This window comes from Anabrus simplex, chromosome 2 (assembly GCF_040414725.1).
Source record: "Anabrus simplex isolate iqAnaSimp1 chromosome 2, ASM4041472v1, whole genome shotgun sequence".
In the NCBI taxonomy this organism is placed as follows: Eukaryota; Metazoa; Arthropoda; class Insecta; order Orthoptera; family Tettigoniidae; genus Anabrus; species Anabrus simplex.
The window spans coordinates 824,946,505-824,968,880 of record NC_090266.1 but is presented as its reverse complement, the minus strand read 5'-3'; the positions used below and the strand labels follow the sequence as shown (position 1 = coordinate 824,968,880).

The 22,376-nt window shown below is 39.4% G+C and overlaps 1 protein-coding gene across 1 annotated transcript in view; it reads left to right on the top strand.

Moving 5' to 3' along the window:
- The window catches only part of LOC136864483 (telomerase-binding protein EST1A), a 616,383-nt gene that overhangs the window by 226,318 nt on the left and 367,689 nt on the right, over nucleotides 1–22,376 (top strand). The window contains exon 13 of the mRNA XM_067141513.2: nucleotides 18,226–18,336. Within this exon, the coding sequence (XP_066997614.2) occupies nucleotides 18,226–18,336 (111 nt within the window). The remainder of the gene's footprint in view (nucleotides 1–18,225; nucleotides 18,337–22,376) is intronic.

The following is a 22,376-nucleotide window of genomic DNA, read 5'->3' as shown; positions in this document are numbered from 1 at the left end:
ATTACCTTCATTACTTTTTGAAGCTGCCTCTGTTGATCCGTGGTAGAGTGTCGGCCTCCGGATCCCAAGATAGCGGGTTCAAACTCGGCAGAGGTAGTCGGATTTTTGAAGGGCGGAAAAAAGTCCATTCGACACTCCATGTCGTACGATGTCGGCATGTAAAAGAACTCTGGTGATACATTTGGTATTTACCCGACAAAATTAATTAAATCTCAGCCATAGACGCCCAAGAGAGATCCGGTTTACTCTGTCTGCCATCTAGCGGACCTAGAGTAAACCGGAACGTCGAAATTGACGAGCAGACAGCCAGATGGCGTCAAATCGAAATGTCTGCAAACGGTAGCTGAGGCCATACGATATAAATAAAAAAATTTTTTTTTGAAGGATTATTTTCTTCAGGAATGTGGCCATCAATGTGAAAATCATTAGGAGATTCACTGTGAAATGTGCCTGCATCTTCTTGCTGCAAGTAATCAATGAGTGTGACGAATTCATCAGTCTCTGTTTCTGCATGGAAGTCTTTATTTTCTCCTAGCTCTTCAATTTCAGATAGATCACCTTTTTCCAGGAGGTTTTAAAATATCTTCAGCACTATACTTTGGTCTATTATTCCTGAACATTTTACGTCAATTATGAGTACACTATATAAATAAGAAACCAAAAACTGACAGTAATGCACACCAAACAACTGTCGCAGGTTATGACTACCACACGGTCTAAGAATACAAACATTAACTGCTAGTCACCATGTCCACTGTGATCGATGATTTTTTTAACAAATGCTACGTGAAAATCAGTTGTGCCAACCCATGAATGACAATATTGTATGACTAATAGGAACACTAATGGAAACAAGAGAGGTCCACCACTATACTATAATATAGTATAATAAAATGTTATAATTTTTCTTATAACATTATATGGTATTGAATAGGTGGATCTCTCTTGTTTCCATTAGATTCTCGGTTCAATACAGAATTAACATGAAGTTTTTAAAACTCGAATTAAAAAAAAAAAATATATCTATATATACCAACCTACATTCTGTTATCTGGACAAGTGTGTGAATGTGTGAACACACCCTAGATTGGTAACTCTGGCAACCACTGTCAGGTAACATATTGATATTACCAGCAGTTACAAGTTTAGTCAGTAGATGAATCAGACTATCTATGTCATAGAATGCCATGTCCACCTCAGTGTACACTATGACCTCTACTTTTCCCAACTTTTAGAAAGTTGGGAACCATTGGAAAGAAATCATCCACTACAGTGGAAAAATAGACTGAAAGGGTTAAAAATTTAACAATAACAATGATTGAGTAACAAGGCCTAGGTACCTGAAAACACGAAAGATCGACTACCAGAGGGGTAACCTTCCCTCCTTCAAATAATAGGAAAGAACTGACAATTTAAATACAGTAAATAAATAATGGAGAATTAGGGAAATTACAGTAAGATTCAAACATTTTCAAAGAGAACTGTCACACACTGTTTATAGGAGTAGCCATGACACAACAGTCCAGCCAACTTGACGACATACAATACAGATTTTCAAACAGTTCAAAAAAAAAAGAAAAGACTGAGCTCACTAAGTTCGGTGCATCGGCGCAACAAGCAAAGTCAGAGATTTCTATAGTATGCATTTAGGTTGAAGGCACAAATCGAAGATTTAAAAAAAATAAAGGAGAGCAGAAAACTTTACCAGTCCATGGATTAGGGTCCCCAGGATCATCTAACACTTGGAAAAGTGGCCATGTAGAATAAAATTTTATAAGAAAGAACTGAAGTGGGAAGAACCAGCTTACCCAGAAAGTTAAAAGGTCTCTTCCCCTACCTGGGTCAATGATGAATCTTCATGTAGAATGAAGTAAAGAGCCGTCATGTAGACGGAATGGAAATAGGTTCCAGTCCCAAGCTTATCCGATGTGCACTGATGAAGAATGAAGTGACGGCCGAAAATTTATGGTCGGCAGAATGTGACGTAAACAGACGTAATGGTAGGGGAAAGAGACAGTAGAAAGTTCAAGAACATACAAGTAGTTGATGACGCGTGTAGCGTAAGTAGAAGTGTAGAGATCTGGGGAAGAAAGTAAGGTTAGAAATGTGTGCGATGGCGAATTGATGGCAGAAGGCAAGAAAACCTTACATTGGCTGAATGCTCAGCGTTGAGGACTGCAGTTCGGAGTCCCGGGTTCGATTCCTGGCTGGGTCGGGGACTTTAATCGTGTATGACTAATTCTCTTGGTTTGGGGACTGGGTGTTTGTGTTTGTTCCAACACTTTCCTCTTCATATTCAGACAACACACTACACTGCCAACCACCACAGAAACACGCAGTAATGATTACATCCTTCCATGTAAGGTTGGCGTCAGGAAGGGCATCCGGCCGTAAAACATATTAAAATCAACTGCCGGGCTGAGTGGCTCAGATGGTTGGGGCACTAGCCTTCTGACCCCAACTTGGTAGGTTTGATCCTGGTTCAGTCCGGTGGTATATGATTGTTCTGAAATACGTCAGCCTCGTGTCATTAGATTTACTGGTACGTAAAAGAACTCCTGCAGGACTAAGTTTTGGCACCTCGGCGTCTCCGAAAACCCGTAAAATTCGTTATTGGTACGTAAGGCCAATTACATAGTTATTACTGAAATCAGCTGTTTATTTCAGTCTTTACTTTGACCGAGCTAACAAAAGCTGTCTGCCGCGTTATTTACGCAGTTATGAAGAAGAATTATTATGAAGGCATATTCTCTCTCGTTTTGAATTTGAATATTTCTTTTCACCAGTCAACGGGGATTAATAATCGGCAGCGCGAGATAGCTCGCTAGTGTGGGTAGTGGACATACTGGGAAATTGATATGGACGGTCGATCATGTTCAATTGCATCTAACCCTCAGAAACACGACTAAAAATGCCTGTTGTACACCATCACATTTTTCTTTCAGTTCAATACTTCACAAGAAAATTTCAAATCTTGTCAAAGACTGTTCAGTATTGCTGATGGTTTGATAAGATTTGAAAAGATTTGGCAAGGTTTGATAGAATTTTGTTTTAATGTGGAGGAAAGTCAACCAGCAGTGGTAGTTCTTGGATTAGCAGTGTGATATATTCTTAAAAGGAAGAAAAACACACAGTAAGGCATAATTTACATGGAAAAAGGCTTGTGATATTCTTCGACATAATTTTTGTAATGTATTTACTGTCTTAACATCATTTGCAGAGATTACGTTATATTGCATTTACGCTCACGATTTGAATAAAAAATTATAGCCTTGCAGTAGAAATTTGTATCTTATTGCACGAAAACATATTACGAATTCAATAACAGCATTGATCTTGTTATTTGCTTAACGTCTTCCAGTGTTGGGAGAATTCGCTACTGATAATAATATGCGAAGATTGTCATAAATGGAAGATTGCGGATGGTGATTACTTATAGGTTATTATACGGTAATAAATATAAAAGCTGTCCACTTTGTTGAAAAATTTCTCTTCTATCCTCTCTTATGCTTCTGTTTTATTCATTTTATTTTGGTACTCTATGGAGCTCCCTGAATAAAGTCAGAGATGTGCGTCATACTTAAGCAGTTAATACACACGTAACATCCCCTGGTCCTGAAGCCGGATAGTGGGTTTGTATCCTGCTGTCGACAGCCCTGAAGATGGTTTACCGTGGTTTCTCATTTTCACACCAGGCAAATGCTGGGGCTGTACCTTAATAAAGGCCACGGCCGCTTCCTCTCAACTCCTAGGCCTTTCCTCTCCCTTCGTCGCCATAAGACCTATCTGTGTCGGTGCAACGTAAAGCCACTAGCTAAAAAAAAAAGGTCCTGAAGCCATTTTTGTTGTTTACATTCCTAGCAATCCCAGCATGCCAGGCGACTTAGCTTGCACCATTAATACTCAAATTGCAATGGTCAATTCTAATATAATAGGATTTGAGGGATGTTTCACCATTCAACACAGTGTAAAATATTTGAAATGTATTAAGTGAAGACTGGTTTTGACTCCCTTGGAGTCATCATTAGTTCTTGCAGAATAATAAAGTCAAAGGGAATCTGATAATAATCATCATGAGAATTGCCTAAATACATCTTAATAGGTTGACATAAAACATAAATGACAAAATTATATACACAATGGAAATTGCCTAAATACATGTCAATTGGTTGACATAAAACATAATGACAAATTATATACACAATGACATGAATTGCTTGGCACTTTAAGAAAGTTCTTGCATCTGGGTTAAAAATACTGACGTGTGTTTGTAGAACACGGAACAGACTTGTCAGTCTTGTTTCAATCAACTTGAAAACACATTAACTAGTTGAAATAAAACACATTTGACAATGAAACATACGACAAATGTAGAAATTGCTTTGCTCTAGGTCACGTAATCTTGGAGTGCTTTTGTACAGTATGGATCAAACTTGTTGGTCTTGTGGAGAGCTGATGTTAAGAATAATTGGCAGATTAAATTAGCTGAGGGGTTGGGGGAACATCCTTCATTATGGAACATCTGCTTTGGAAGTTTAAACTGTCGTCTACTATTGTTGTTGATGTAAGAATTGATGATGGATGGTATGGTCTTGGTTTATGGCACCATGTCATTAAAAGTGGATGTCTGAGGAAAAAGAAAAAGAAAAGAAATGAGAAAGGTATGTGTGCATGAATCCACCGAAGAAACAAACTTTTTTTTACGAGGCCATCCATCCTCTCATCCTCACGACGTATCCAGGCAGAACGGTGCAACAACGAATCACTCCACCACTCCCTTACACCCTCTCCGCACCTCAACCAACCCAAAGCAAGCCACCGCCCTCCTCCCTTCCCCCTCTCTCCCTGCCCCCCTCTCCTAGCTAACAATAAGCACCACACACACACAAACACAGTCAAACAGAGCACATCCTACTCGTCTAACAGCAGATCAACGCGAGCGGGAACAAGGGAGTAAGTGCTATTCAAATCACTTTATAATCAAACCTGAACAACATTTAATTTAAGAAACCCAAAGTAGACACATGCCACAAATGTGGTGATGTGCACATGAAAACAAGGCGTGAGGAAGACCAAGAAGAGAAGTTGAAGGTGGAAGAAGTACTTGCACTTCATCACAAAGAAGCAGATGTATCTAAGACAAAGACAAACAGCTGTGCAAAGAAGACTTTACAGCCCGGTGCTACGTGTTCGGTATGCGACAATGTTTACCAACAACATTTCTTCTGTCATATGTGTCTTTTTACAAACAACGGTTGTGGGCCTTTAACCTCACTATGCATGAAAGAAGCAAAGAAAGATATATCATGCTACTAGTGGAATAAGACCGAGGGAGGACGTGGGGCAAATAAAGTTGAAATCTGCATTCACTAGCAGTTGATAGGCCTTCCATTAGAGGTTACCTTGTGCTGGGATGCATGAAGGGGGGTAAAGTAAGGACTGCTATGCTTCCACCATGTTCTTCTGTGCAATAAATGATAACAAAAGTTTGGAATTGATAGATCATAAATTCATGCTTAGCAGTCAGAGCCACTTAGATTGTGATGTCTACCACGGGATCGTAAAGGAGCAGAAGAAAATGACTGCAGGTTCATGTCATATGCATTTTCAAATCACATAACAAATCTACAGACCATATATACCAATGCTTAATACAAATGTGCTTTAATTTAGGGCTTCGTGTTATGTTAGTAGCATGGACAGGAATAGCCACCATTTTGCCTCCCAGTTGTCAATTAGTGTACTGTACATTCAAAATAGGCAGAGAGCTATAATCCCTCAAGATAATTTAACTCCATAAGATAAAACACGTCCATTTTCTTTTAAGTGGCATCAATTTCAAATTCGCTCAGCATTTTGTATTATGATAGGCTAACTGCGCATGCTTGCTTCTCCGCGGCAGGAGCCAGCTGATAAATTCTGTAGGAAAGAAGTTTCAGGTCATGAAATTTTCTCACATGGACTTTTCAGGTTTTGAAAGCCTGTATAAGACATCATTTATGTGCTGCGAAAGTATGCTGATGGTAATCCTTTCAGTTGGCATAACATTAAGTGGATTCGTTATACCAGGGATTGGGGTATAATGCACTTTAAAACTACTCTGAAAGAAGAGGACTTATTTAGAAGAAGAGGGTGCATAGAAGTAAGTGCTACAATGGCAAACTTGCTGTGTCTAAGGAGAAAGAAAAGGATATTTTAGACTTGGTTCTCTTATTTCAAGTGTTTTCCCTCAGTTCTACAAGGATATGCAAACATCCCGTAATTCAGAAATGTATCCAGATGTGGAAGGAAATGAGCATGAAGACTGAGCTAGAAATGAACATTAGGCAGTAATTCAGTCATAACTGATGAAAGAAAGCCAGTTTATAGGTCGAGGTGACCGAATGCCTCAGGAGGATTACTGACAGTATTTTATTAGCAGTATTTTAATGCTTATAATTTTATAACTCTCTATGTATCTCTTCGTTTAAAAATTATGCATTGAAATAATGTTTTAATTTAAATAGTATGTACTTTTATCTATTTTGAACCTGAAAACATGGGTAGCCTGTGTAAATGTAGGTAGTAAAAGTAGTTTGTCACCAGTTTTCTAAAAATGTTCATTGAAACTAATTTTGATTTATTTTACTGCAGTTAGACTAAGAACCTAACATTTTTAACACCTGTACCAGCCGAAATCCATCAAAATTTGATGGTCAATGGGGTAAATATTTAGTGAAGGATTTCTATATAGTCTATAAGACATTCTTTGTACATTTACGTTTTGGCAGTATTGTAACTTTAAAAATGTCAAAGTTTTGCACTCTTGACATTGCATCATATGCCATGGCTTAAAACTGGCTGAGGTAAATTGAAAGCTGTATGTTCCAGTGCATCCCCTGGTGCTTTATTGATTGTGATTCAATTGGAAATTGGCGCCGCTTAAAAGAAAATGGAAGTGTTTTATCTGACTGATTTAAATCATCTCGAAAGATTATAGCTCTCTGCCTATTTTGGATGTACAGTGCACTGATCAACCATTGGGAAGCAAAATGGTGTCTATTCCTGTCCATGGCTACTAATATAAAATGAAGCCCCTTGCGATTGAGTTTCATGCATCCCACCGCGTTATCTACAATTCTGAAATACATCGGTCCCTCTCCCTAAACTGTGGTAATATAGCGAGATGGTTGTTTACTGGCTAAAATGCAGGAGGAATTGTGAGCAGCACTGTTAATTCATTGTGAGTACGCAGGATGAACCTGTAAAGCGTGAGCAGATGCAAAGAATATACTGTATAACTTGCAATAAGAGTTACACACTCATACCAGCAACAGGTATATGCTGGAAACTGTGCATTGCATGTCAAGCTCAATTGGCAGGAGTGTGGTGGGAGTTGTGATTGCGGGTGATGCTTGAAGGTTTGAATCCTACATAATTATTTCTTTCTTTTTCTGCCAATTGCCTGGGATATGGTAAGGTTGCATACTTGATAGCTTCCACAGACTGATTTATTTATTTGCTAGCTCGCTCGCTCGCTCGCTCACTCACTCACACTCACTCACTCACTCACTCACTCACTCACTCACTCACTCACTCACTCACTCACTCACTCACTCACTCACTCACTCACTCACTCACTCACTCACTCACTCACTCACTCACTCACTCACTCACTCACTCACTCACTCACTCACTCACTCACTCACTCACTCACTCACTCACTCACTCACTCACTCACTCACTCACTCACTCACTCACTCACTCACTCACTCACTCACTCACTCACTCACTCACTCACTCACTCACTCACTCACTCACTCACTCACTCACTCACTCACTCACTCACTCACTCACTCACTCACTCACTCACTCACTCACTCACTCACTCACTCACTCACTCACTCACTCACTCACTCACTCACTCACTCACTCACTCACTCACTCACTCACTCACTCACTCACTCACTCACTCACTCACTCACTCACTCACTCACTCACTCACTCACTCACTCACTCACTCACTCACTCACTCACTCACTCACTCACTCACTCACTCACTCACTCACTCACTCACTCACTCACTCACTCACTCACTCACTCACTCACTCACTCACTCACTCACTCACTCACTCACTCACTCACTCACTCACTCACTCACTCACTCACTCACTCACTCACTCACTCACTCACTCACTCACTCACTCACTCACTCACTCACTCACTCACTCACTCACTCACTCACTCACTCACTCACTCACTCACTCACTCACTCACTCACTCACTCACTCACTCACTCACTCACTCACTCACTCACTCACTCACTCACTCACTCACTCACTCACTCACTCACTCACTCACTCACTCACTCACTCACTCACTCACTCACTCACTCACTCACTCACTCACTCACTCACTCACTCACTCACTCACTCACTCACTCACTCACTCACTCACTCACTCACTCACTCACTCACTCACTCACTCACTCACTCACTCACTCACTCACTCACTCACTCACTCACTCACTCACTCACTCACTCACTCACTCACTCACTCACTCACTCACTCACTCACTCACTCACTCACTCACTCACTCACTCACTCACTCACTCACTCACTCACTCACTCACTCACTCACTCACTCACTCACTCACTCACTCACTCACTCTACGAAGGTGGGTCGAATATAATGGGAATTTGAATGTACCGCTGCTGAGGCAGGGCTTTGCCAGGATGTTATTGGGGGTGTTTGGAGAAGCATTCGTATGTGCAAAAAATGGTGGAGAGTTGGGCTGCTTCATTACACCATGAGTCAGCAAGAGGTGAACACGTCTGTTGCGCAACTCATCATTATCAGATTTCTCACAAAAGAGGGCACCAAACATTCCGAAATTTTGAGATGGTTCCGTGCACAGTTTGGGGAAGAAACACTTTCACAGACTCGAGTGTATGAGTGGGCTAAATAATTTGTGGCAGGAAGAGAAGCTATGGAAAATTAACCTCATGAAAGGAGACCGCGGACAAGCATCACTGCAGACATCATTGTTGCCATTCGTGATATTATTGGTGAAGATCGGCGAAAAAAAATTTCAAATTGTTTTAGCTGTAGGAATAAGTTACAGAAGTGTTCAATCCATCCTTCGAGACATACTCCATTTCAGAAAATTGTCTGCCAGGGGGTTTCCATGTCTTCTCAAACAGGAACAAAGAACTTTACGCCAGGAAGTTTGTTAGAGACACCTGCGTCGCTACGAGGAGGAAGGAGAGGATTTCTTGCGCCGTATTGTAACTTGTGATGCATCATTACACTCCAGAGTCAAAGCAAGCAAGCGAGCAAACAAGCAAGCGAGCAAACAAGCATGGAGTGTTGGCAAAGAGACGAAGCATGTCCGGTCAAGGCTAAAACATGCCCATCTGCTGGAAAAGTGCTTGCCACCATTTTCTGGGACTCCATGGACATTTTGCTGGTGGATTTTCTTGACTAACAAAGGATAATTAATACAACCTATTACTGTCGCCTTTTGGATGAAGCAAAAGCTGTCTATCGCAACAGGCGACGCAGGCAACCGGTCTGAAACGTCATTCTTCTCCATGACAACTGGAGGAAATTTACTGGAGGACACTCTGGAACACCCTCCGTACAGTCTAGATTTATTGCCCTGCGACTACCATTTGTTTGGACCACTCAAACAGGAGCTAGGAGGACAGCGGTTCAGTGATGATGCAAGTGCAGAAGAGTTTGTGCGCAACTGGCTCCGGACACGTCCTTTGTCTTTCTGTCAGGATGGCATCAAAACCTTACCAATCCAATGGAGAAAATATGTATCGAATGCAGGACACTATCTAGAAAAGTGATCTCTATATGTGTATTTTTTTTGGTTGATGCAGTAAACTAAAAAAAAAGATTCCCATTTATATTTGATCTGCCCTCGTAAAAGTGTATGCTGGCATGACAGATGTGACTGCAAACAAAAGTTGAGAAAGTTGTTATGTATTTGATGGACAGCTATTTGAATAAAGGCTGTACACTTTATGCAGACAATTGTTATAATTCTATAAAACTGGCTGAGGTTCTACTCAACAATAAAACCTATCTTTGTGGGACACTGCAATGCGAACATAAAGGAAAACCGAAACAAGTAACTAGTAAAAAATTATCAAAAAGTCAGGTTTTGGCTAAAGAGAATAGTTGGGGCATAAAAATAATCAAGTGGGTGGATTAAAGAGCCATGTTAAGGATTTCATCATGCCCAGAGCCCCGAAGATGGTTTTCTGTGGTTTCCCATTTTCACACCAGGTAAATACTGGGGCTGCACCTTAAGTAAGGCCACGGCCGCTTCCTTCCCATTCCTAGGCCTTTCCCATCCCATCGTCGCCATAAGACATATCTGTGTCGGTGCGACATAAAGCAAATAGCAGAAGTGGGGAACCACGGAAAACCAATTCGAGGATGGCTGAGGAGGGAATCGAACCCCCCTCTACTGAGTGTACCCCGTTGCAGCCCTTGTACAACTTTTCAAATTTCGTGGCAGAGCCGGGAATCGAACCTGGGCCTCTGGGGGTGCCAGCTAATCACACTAACCACTATACCACAGAGGTGGACAGATAAAATGCTGTTTTCATAATTAAAGGAGGTTATTGAATGACAGTTATTTAGAAGCTTTTAATGCACCAATGTTTGCTATATTATGTACCACTGGTGGTACATAATGTATATAGTCCTAATAAACCCGAAGCATTACTATATTTTCTTGAGCAAAAAGCTGACTGCAGTTTAAACCAACATGTATCTCGAACCACGTGTGCACCACAGGTGGCACACGCCGGTTTTTATAAAAAGACGGCATGCACAATCTGCGGTGCTTCTCTGAATTTTGGGAACTCAGTGGTTTTCACTGTCAGGCTGAATGTGTTAAATTTATAGATGCTATTCAAGGAATCTGGTGTTGAAATTGAACATGAATTTGCTCTAGTGTCCACGATATAGTTGTCTTCTCAGTAGGAGTCTAATTTCCAAATAGTATCTGGAAATTATACAGTGAAATTAGCACGAGTTCTTACTTGCTCAGCACTTGTTGTTTTACACAATACATACTCTTTGCTCGTTGCTGTGTATCTCAACAGCAGACTTGAAAATAAATGGGGTGAGTTACAAGATCTCATTCTGTTTTATATGATCTCGCTGGGAACGTATTATGTTGGATCTGAAACATGTGCTCAAAGTCAAATTCCGCTAGGAAAAGTACCATACCACTGGGTGTAGAGGATCAATATTAGTCAATACAGAATAAATTATAACTATTGTAATATCATATAAAGCATGTAGACTGCAACTAATTAGTTAATAATGGTACTGAAGGAGCCCAACTCAAAGTTTGATGATGATGCTTGTTGTTTAAAGGGGTCTAACATCTAGGCCATCAATCCTTAACTCAAAGTTTTAACATGTAAAGGGAATAGGGGGAGGACCGAGCTCGATAGCCGCAGTCGCTTAAGTGCGGCCAGTATCCAGTAATCAGGAGATAGTGGGTTCGAGCCCCACTGTTGGCAGCCCTGATGATGGTTTTCCATAGTTTCCCATTTTCACACCAGGCAAATTCCGGGGCTGTACCTTTATTAAGGCCATGGCCGCTTCCTTCCAATTCCTAGGCCTTTCCCATCCCATCATCGCCGTAAGACATATATGTGTCGGTGCGACGTAAAGCAAAATAACAAAAAAAAAGGGGGGGGGGGGGGGAAGGAGGAGGAGAAGACTCAGCCCAACTATGATGAATAGAAACATTTCATTCTAATCCTATCAGCATTTCAGATTAGCATAAGCCAGGCAGTAAACTGTAGCAGCCTGAAGGTTTATGAAATGACAGTTCTCAGGTCTTGACAAGGTATTTGTGAGAAGAACTAATCTTCTCAGTTAATGTATGTATTTTTCAATTTTGATTTCTTCTTTTGTTTCTTAAAAAAAATCAATTAACAATGTAACAAATAAATAAAATAGGCTCAACAATCAGTTTATCAACAATAGAATATATACTCGCTTTCGCTCGTTCCTTTACATTTGAAGTGGTCATTTGAAAAATTACTGTGACGAAAAACGGATTGCACCACCAGATGGCCCATTTTTTCGCGTACATGTTTGGTCTTATAAGATTTTCACATACAGTATATTCGTGATTTATAGCAAAGATAGAGATAAACGTTTCGACCTGGCGCAAATTACGTACATTTCTCGCCAAATGAGAAATTATTTTCGTAATCTAATGGGCAGCTATAGTCATGAAACTTGGTAGGTGTTTCGTGGTGCAAACTTTCTGTATCTTCGTTGTTTGATGTTTTGTCGTATCTGCATCAAGTACACTGTAGATTGGTTTAGAATCTTAGTTTAGGATTACGGTGTCCACATATTCCTTTCATTTTTCCCTTAGGGGAAAGGGAGTAAAAATAATTAAAAAATGGATTAAAAAATAATGTATTATCTGTTTGGCTATGCGCCGTACTGTTTAGCCACAAAATAGAAGGATCTGCACCGTCATGAAAATTGCCTCCACTTTTTGGTAATTTTTGGAGGTAAAACATTAAACGTTGGATCCTTTTGGAATTTTAATTTTGTGGTGCTCTGCAACACATTGTCCACCATTTAGCTTAGAGGAAAGGGAGTAAAAATAATAAAAAATTGGACTTTTGGAACTTTTCCATAGGTTACAGCCGAATAGCTATCACATTGACAAATTTCAAGTTTCTACCTCATCCGGAAGCGGTCAGTCTTTAATGTCAGTTAGTCAGCCGTACGGTTTTATATAATATAGATAAGCGTTGAAGATGCGCACATTTTTAAGTACAGACCTTCATTTGGGAATTTACTGTAGCAGAACGGCTGGTCATATCGACAAACAGATTGCGACCTACATTTTTGGTCCTAAGACAATTTCTCGTATCTCGGCTATTTATGCCATGTTTAGAGGTAAATGTTTCAATCTAGGTCATATTTCGTCCGTTTTTCATAAGTTGAGGAATTATTTCGCCATCGTACCAGACAGCTACAGTCTTGAAACTTGACAGGAGTATCGACCATGAAACAATCTGTAATTTTGGTTCTTTGACGTTTTGCCGTTTCACCGTCGGCTTCATCTTAGGTTGCCTTAGAAACATAGATGCGGCTGAAATTTGGGTAGTGTTTTCACATATCCCTTTAGTTTTCCCATAGCCACATGGTGGCAGAAATAGTGAAAGTTGGTTTGAGTATGCCCAATGGACGTGGCCTGCTAATTTCGTGATCCTACCTGTCTTATAAGTGTTTCAAGAAGTGAAATAATATATGGGGGAGAAAAAAAAAAATCAGAAAATGAAGTTCGATGTAAAGTAGAAGGAGTCGAGATACAATAAAAAGTCATAGGGCCAAAGTTGTAGATCTCTTCATTCCAGGAAACAAAAGTGCTATCCATTTTTTGATAGGAATTACAGTTTAGGCACAGAATACCTAGAAAGGAAGGTCTGCATTGGCATGAAAATTACCTCAATATTTTGTTATTCTTGGGGGGGTTGTGAAAAGTTAAATTTTGGAACTTGTTATAATTTCTCCGTCAATTACAGGATAACAGCTATGATTTTGCCAAATTTCAATTTTCTAGCACACCTGAAATTTGAGTCCACCTTTTGCTTGGGGGGGGGGGGGGGAGGCTAAATATGAAAAATTTGAAATTTTTAGAATTTTTCATTGGGTTACAGCCTAATAGCTATCAGACTGCCAAATTTCAAGTTCCTGGCTCATCTGAAAGTGGGTGAACATTGTCAGTGAGTGAGTGAGTGAGTCAGCCTTCTGGCTTTATGTAATAGGGATATAAGGTAATAACAAATTTAAAGAAATAAAGAATCAGTCTCAAAAAATCTAATTAGATAACTAGTCAAAACTAATGCTCATGGAGCAATAAGAGATCCCTTAAAGAAAACAGGTGCATACAGAGTGGGCTTTAAGCTCCATATTATTAGGTTAGATGAGAAATACGGTACATTCACGTGCCTCAGTGGAAATTTGAGTGTTACAGCACTTAGTAATTAAATAGGACTAAATAGGGTAGATACATACTATGTAAGTGGCCATAATGTCAAGCACTTTACAGTAGAAGATGAAAGGATAGATTTAGCAATGGCCAAAAATAGTAGCAAGCAGTGTATCCCAAAATCACAGGAAATTCCACAAATCAATAACATCAGAGAACAACCTACTGGGGTGCGAGTGCCCAATTGAAACAAAAGTTAATCCCAAACTATGCTTAGACTAGAAGAAAGGAAGGTAAAATCTTAAACAATGAACAAGGGTTTAAATTTTGAAAATACCTAGCTGAACATCTTTGTGACATTTGCAGTTATGGTCTGATGCTTACATTAGTTGCAGATGGTGGAATTGCATAAGGCGAACCAACACTTGCCCAGTTACTCACAAAATGCGGGGGATAACGTAATGATAAACTCCCAAGTTACAGCTACATGATTCCTATATAACAATTTAAAATGTTTAAAATATCCCCCTCAACCAGGAGAAGAGTCATGAAGATAGTGATAGTCTTTAAATTACAAAGATCCCCTTACCTTGCCACCAGCCAGCAGTTGCACACGAAGTTCACTTGTCAAGCCACACATGGGGGAAAAAACAACACACACACACATCACTGAGGAAATTTTCTCTTTTATTGCTGTTAGCTGGCCGGCTGCTAATTGGGTACAGTTAATGCAACTGTAACGATCCAGGAAGGGGTACCAACCTCGAAAATGAAATTTATCACAGCCAAATTAAATTTCGAGGATTAGGGCTTAATAGCGCACTGTAAACGGGGTGAATATAAATTATGCCGACAAGGAAATTATTAATATCCTTTATAATTTATAATTGAGAACCCCAAAAGAATCAAGGACGCTCTTTGTTGTATTTAAAGGCAGCGAAATTTTTATTTTCGAGAAAAACGAGGTTACTTTGTTACTTCGGGGTGTGCAATTCTAATTGATGAACTTGCCATATTTGCTGTGCTAGAGTGCAAACCGCTGCCCACCACTGTACTTCAGGGAAGGGAGGAGAAGTGGGTTCTATGATAGACGGGGATAATGCTCTGTGTGAATGCACAAGTTTCTTCGTTCCACTCGTGCGGAATTGTCCTTGTCTCTTATAGGAAGTATCCGCAGTTTGTTTATTATGGTGCTGTAATTGCACACACAACACAAGAATACTCTGTGTAATTAAGACACACTTGTCAGTCAAGGAATGCACTTGATCATTTCTCCTCTTGTCTTTTGGTCTCAGTAACTTTGTTTATTATTTAACATCCACAAGGAGGCTTTGCTGCTGACACATGATCGTGCATTCCTTTATTCACAACACTGTAAAAGGAATTAAATACTGAACGCAAGTAACAGTACGCCCAATGGTTTGATTAAGGTATATCTTCAATATTCCCTCCTTTACTTTGGTATTAACATAACAGGAAATATCCATGGGAGTTAAATCGGCCGAGTGTGGAGGCCATTTATGTGGTCCACCATGGCCCCCCTGTCTCCCTGGATAATTGTCATTTAAGTGCTACGTGACACAGCGAGTGAAATGCGGTGGAGTGCCACCGTGGCATAGCCACATTTGCTGCAGAATACCCAGGGGAACATCTTCCAGTAAAACAGGCAGTAGTTCTGTCAAGAAACAGTAGCATTTCTCACTGTTCAGGCAAGGAGGAACGACATATGGCCCAAGCAAGTACACAGACACCAACAATGCCGGCCTAAATATTGACAATAAAACCGAAACTGAAATGTGCGCACTGCCATCACATTAGGGTTTTCTTCCGCCTTCCTTCACCCAGTCGCCTACCAACGGACACGAAGGTTGAATTATGAGGTTGACGTGATTAGGGTGCCCGGATGTCATAAATCACTGCAGCTTCTTTCCCGTTACCATTTGCTGCGCCATAGGCTAGATGCATATCAGCCATCGTACCAAAATGGAACCTTTCTCACCAATTTATTTAGCAAGCTTTGTAGCCAATATGGACAGAACAAACTGTATAATGCCTAACGGGGTTGGGAAGCAACTGCACTAAACGAAGGAGAAATTAGTGCATTTCTACCAAGTGTTATCTCTGTCTCCATCTGTCATACCCCCTACTTCCCCTCCCTTTCCCGAAGCACAACAGTGGGCAGCGGTTTGTGCTCTAGTACAGCAAATATGGTCAGTTTGTCAATTTGAATCACGTGCCCGGAAGTAACAAAATAACCTCATTTTTTTGAAAAGAAAAATGTTCTCCACCAGTCCAATTGCACCACCATTCATTATATAACACAAAGAGCATCCCTGTTGTTTTTTTTTGCCGATATAATTTAGATACACCCAGTAGGTGAAAGAGGGGTAGACAAATTACAGGGGAGGCTGTCCATCTTGTCACTTAAACGATTGTCTTTGGATTCCTCTTATGGTCTGTTCTGCTGGACTTTAGCTTCTTCCTGTTCTATCTCGTCAATATCACAATCCACTTAGATGGTGTGATAAGCCTTTCTCAGCCAGTCTCTTTCTCCTTTGCCGAAGCTCCAAGCGTCAAGTCTAGTATTAACATGAAGTTCATTTAAGATATCACTTTTCTGTCTAGGTTTTGTCTCAAGTACTGATGGGTGAAAATTATGTATGAGTTAATCGATGCCATATTAAAGATGTTATAGAATTTGCACATACACTACCTTCTGGTTTTCCTCTCATAGTCCATGTTCTAGTACATTTTATCAAATGTGTCAACACCCCCTTTGGTCTGGTTGTACATAAGAAGGATCTCAAGTGTTCCTTCCTTCTCTTTCTGCCTTTTAATGATTTATAATTGAAACCAGAATTGTAAGTTCATCGATCTTGGTGTGTAAGAAACCAATATGACTTGTTCTTTTACATCATATAAGAACATTATCATCACAGGAGCATTTGTCAAGTCTGCCAACATGTCACTGTTATGTTGTTACATTTTCTAAAAATGATAGCAACATGTTAAACATACACAGAAACTTAGCGTTCACAGATTACTTTGGCAGGAAGAGTAGCAGAGGGGAGCCTTCCTGCATGGAGCCAAACTTGTTCCTGAGATGGGGACGCATATGGTGGGGAAGGATTGGTTCACCCTATGGGTGAGAAACTGTTAGTTTTTAATAGCTCGTACACATTCTTTCTTACACATTGTTGACTTTTTTACGGTTATATTGACATACCGTGTGTTTTTTCTTTTTGTTTGATTAACATCGTACTATCACAGGTAGGTTCTCAGCAACACTGGGATAGGAAGGTGCTAGGACAGGAAAGAGTTGAGAGAGGAAAGATATTGTTAATGAAATCATTGCTTTGCTGTGAAAATCGGAAACCACAGAAAACCATATTCAGGGCTGCTGACTGTGGAGTTTAAATCTACCATCTCCCGAGTGCAAGCTTATAACACGTGGTGCTAACATTCTGTCTTGCAAGTGTTGTATGGTGGATTTTCTCTGGATTGTAACTGATGGGCTGATTGGTAATACTGCAAGATTATTCCTTGCAAGTAATGGCTAAATTCATAAGCACATGTGTTTTACAACCACTCATTACAGAATATTTTCTATTTGTTTATTTATTTATTTATCTATTTATTTATCTATCTATCTATCTATCTATCTATCTATGTATATATCTATCTATCTACCGGGCGAGTTGGCCGTGCGTGTAGAGGCGAGCGGCTGTGAGCTTGCATCCGGGAGATAGTAGGTTCGAATCCCACTATTGGCAGCCCTGAAAATGGTTTTTCGTGGTTTCCCATTTTCACACCAGGCAAATGCTGGGGCTGTACCTTAATTAAGGCCACGGCCGCTTCCTTCCAACTCCTAGGCCTTTCCTATCCCATCGTCGCCATAAGACCTATCTGTGTCGGTGCGACGTAAAGCCCCTAGCAAAAAAATATTTATTTATTTATTTATTTATTTATTTATTTATTTATTTATTTATTTATTTATTTATTTTAACTTTCACTCAGTTCTTTCATTCATTTAGGTGCATTTTTATAAATGAGTAAATCCAAAATTGAATTGGGCCGATGACCTAGATGTTAGGCCCCTTTAAACAACAAGCATCATCACCAAAAGCGAATGTGTGAATAAATTCATGTTGTGATTAGGGTACTCATATTTGTCAATTGTTGTGTATGCTAATTTCCTTGTTTTCTCTCATATTACAAATTTGATTATGGCATTGTATAATCTTTGCAGCGGAGGAAACTGGATGCGGTGTACTATTACATGAGAAGTATAATGGCATCTAATACAGTGTTAACTGCACGGGAAAAAATTGTCATTTTATTTGATGAAGCACGGCGAAAGGTATGTTATATTGTTTAAAAATAATAATTCATGAATGCTAGTTTGATTTAAGTTTTACACATATACTGTAACCATATGGTGGTTTGACCCCCTGATTTAGTGAATAATCAAACTCCACAATTTAATTGAGAAAATGTAAATTGATTAAAATAATGTAATTTAATTAATCAAAGGTAAGATGTAATAGTATGATATTATGAGCATGCCTTTTAATTGAGCACAAAGGGAGAATGTAATAGTCTGATGTACATTTTTTATGGTTTATAACATTTGTTGAAATCTGTATACGTGGCAATGTCAGGCAAGATTACGCAAGATTGTGTAACTTAGGGAACAGTGGCTAAATCGAGAAGGAGGGTTAAAGTAGGTTGGAATAATAATAATAATAATAATAATAATAATAATAATAATAATAATAATAATAATAATAATAATAATAATAATAATAATGTTATTTGTTTTACGTCCCACTAACTACTTTTCAAGGTCTTCGGAGACGCCGAGGTGCTGGAATTTAGTCCCGCAGGAGTTCTTTTACGTGCCAGTAAATCTACCGACACGGGGCTGTCGTATTTGAGCACCTTCAAATACCACTGGACTGAGCCAGGATCGAACCTGCCAAGTTGGGGTTAAAAGGCCAGCGCCTTAACCGTCTGAGCCACTCAGCCCGGCAAAAGTAGGTTGGAGATACCAGGATGTTTTGCTTCACACAATCTTGAAACCTAAGCTGCTGTTCGGACACACAGGTTAAAATAGATAGCCAATCAGCATTAAATAATTGGGTAGCACTAAGTGCCTTGCATATAGAAATTTCAGTAGCCAATCAGGAAAGTAGGAATTTATGTTGTTCAAATTAGATCTCATTGATTGTAAGCAGCCGGTAGTAATGTCTAGTAGAACGTGGTTACCAGGCGACTTTTGAGGACATTAACTCCATGTGGCGATGAGAGATAAAGGCTGCTTCAGGCAGGAAGTGGAATTCTCTACTCATCAAGTAGTTCAGACGCTTGGCCGTCTGATAAAATAATATCTACGTCAGGTTAAATTGGTGACATTTTATAAATGTTTCGTGATGTCTGGGGACCCTGGAGAAACCTACAGACCAACTGCTGTACGAGTAGATGATTGCTAGGAGGTGGGAGGTCCTGGACTAAAGAGGAAAGAATGCGTGTGTCAATGTTAGATCAGGGATACACTGAGCAAGTGGCTGCGATCCAATTATAAGGCAGGTTGTGACACCTCATCCTTATGAGATACAAATTTTTTGTGTATCTAATGTAAGTGTACTATTTGGAATACAATGGCTACAAGGTATGTACTGAAATATCCATTAAGTGAAGTATCTATATATGCCCCGAAACAACCCTCTACCCAGTCGATGGTCATGAGGTATCCAGGGGTGTTGCGTTTGTGAGCAGCAACAATGGATTTTCCAATGTATTTTAAATTGATGGCTTTGCAAGGAAAGCAGGCCAATGACACAAGAAATGAAAGACATAACATTTATTTAAATAAAACACTAGATGTGAATATAAAAAATAAAAAAAATCTAGAGTTACTTGATGCGTGACATAGTCTTTCAAGTCTTATGTCAACACTCATGACTCTACATCACATGTTTCAATTGAGTAGAATTATATCTCCTGCACATAGACATAAATATCCGCAGCTTTAGACGAACTGAAAAAAAAACATAGAACAACCCTCAATTAATTCTTAAATGAAATTCGGTGAGATTTTGTTACAATTCCAGACACACCTCTGTGGAAACACCGAAGATTAAACTGGGATGATCCATAATACCATTTAAGAATTTTTCACTGGAAATAATCATAATACGCACAATTCCATAATCTTGGCTATCCGATTATCCTCCCTGACCTAAATCTCATAACTAAAAGCAACACTCAATTCCATGCTCAAAGGAAATCTAATTCCATCGCAACTCAAACTGGTCATCCTGATATCAGCTTATTTCAAGCTGCTATTTTACTCTGTGTAAAATTACAGTCCATTACCTTTTGAAGAAAAACAACAACAACAAAAAAAAACTTATTTACAATCCAAACTCATTAGGCAACAATTCCATGATCTTGACTTAACCACAGTCAACTCTTTCTTTATCTTACATCGCTATGTAGTTAGCTGGGCTGAGTGGCTCAGACGGTTGAGGTGCTGGCCTTCTGACCCCAACTTGGCAGGTTCGATCCTGGCTTAGACCGGTGGTATTTCAAGGTGCTCAAATACGTCAGCCTCATGTCAGTAGATTTACTGGCACGTAAAAGAACTCCTGTGGGAGTAAATTCTGGCACCTCAGCGTCTCTGAAAACCGTCAAAGTAGTTAGTGAGACATAAAGTCAATAACATTATTGACTATGTAGTGAAATTGGGAAAATTGTAGTCAGTTTTGTGAGTAAAAATTAATACAACAAAAACTCTTGTTCTTAGAATTATTCAACATTCAAATTCGCTCAATTGAACCGTCGTTTGTTGATTTATCCATATATGTATTTCAGAGATTGCTCCTCAGGAACTTGATCACACTGGCCTGAATTTTACTCTCATTTCTTGCTGTCACAGTCCAAGTCTGATGGATACGTTAATACAGGGGTATAGTACATCTTGTACATTATCATTTTATATTTCATAGGAATTTCTGTGTTCAACACCACTTTCATTACATTCTGGTAGAACGTATCTCTCGCTTGTATCTCTGCTACTAGCTTGTAAATTACACCCAAAAACAAATTAATGAATAACATTATCCCGATTCCAAAGTGGAAATTCTTTCATGACCAAACCTAACAATTAAGCAATGACCCATAACCTTACGACAATGTATGAGAAAGGGATCCTATAATGGTAATTAACAGCAGGAAGAAATATGAAAAATTAACATTTAAAAAAATTCTACCTAAGACACACTCACAACCACAGTACTACAGTGCAGGTTTTAAATTCCTATTTTATGTTTGGTAAACATTTTCTCTTACTTAAACACATGATTTTTGTTATACAATCGAATCTCATCATCTCCATTATTTTAATTTCCCCTTGTCCAGCTTGGGGTCGGGGTGTAAATGGCAATTCTCCACCGATGCCTCTCTTTCCACCACTCCTCTTCAGTAATTGTATTCCAGTCCAGTCTTCTTTTCTTATACTTTCTTCAGAGTCCATCCTTCTTGCTCTAGGCCTCCCTCTGGCCCTCTTTCTTTCTATCTTGTCCTCACAACACTTGTTTTGGTATCCTTCCCTCCTGCATCCTCATAACATGTCCAAACAATCTCAATTTATTCTTCTCCATCCTGTAATCGTACAAAATTTCAACCCCACGTCAAGTTAGTTTTGTATTTATGGCAATATTTACGCCAAGTTATAGGTTAGGTATTTATTTTGTATTGTCTGTATCATGTATTTCATTGTAGGAATACTGTATGTATTTATTGATGTATAAAAATCATTATTTAGACTTTGTAAGAACTCTGTATTAAACTAGTGGCATTCTGTAGCCGAAAGTGGGAAATCTTGGTTAAGCAAGAAAACTAAATATAGAGAAAGTTGTGCAAGATGTTGGTTTGCCCAAAATGACATGTGTCTCCCAACAGTTTTCAAGGAGTCAGTGCGTCAAAGTTGAGCGAAAACGGTGTGCCACATGTGACAGATACGGAAGATTGTGATTAGCTAGGACAGAGAAAATCGTGTGACTTGAAGAAGTCTATTTTATGGCTGGTTTGTCATAAGAGGGGTCTTGTTGGTGTTGAGTAGTGGAAATGTGGTGAGCAGCTGGTTCTCCTGCTTGAAGTGTGCGACGTTTAGTCCTATTGTATGCTGATGTCTGTCTCTTGGAGATTTCAGCTTTTATTATAATTTGGGTCCACCTTATTTAGTACATAAAAAATTGTTGCTTGGATGTAATTACAACATATATTTCAATCAGTACTGGTTTCGACACCCCTCTACGTCATCATCAGCTGATATAAGTTTGTGAAAAAATGGACAATCATATAAGTTTATCAACATCAAATTGATCACAATTTAAA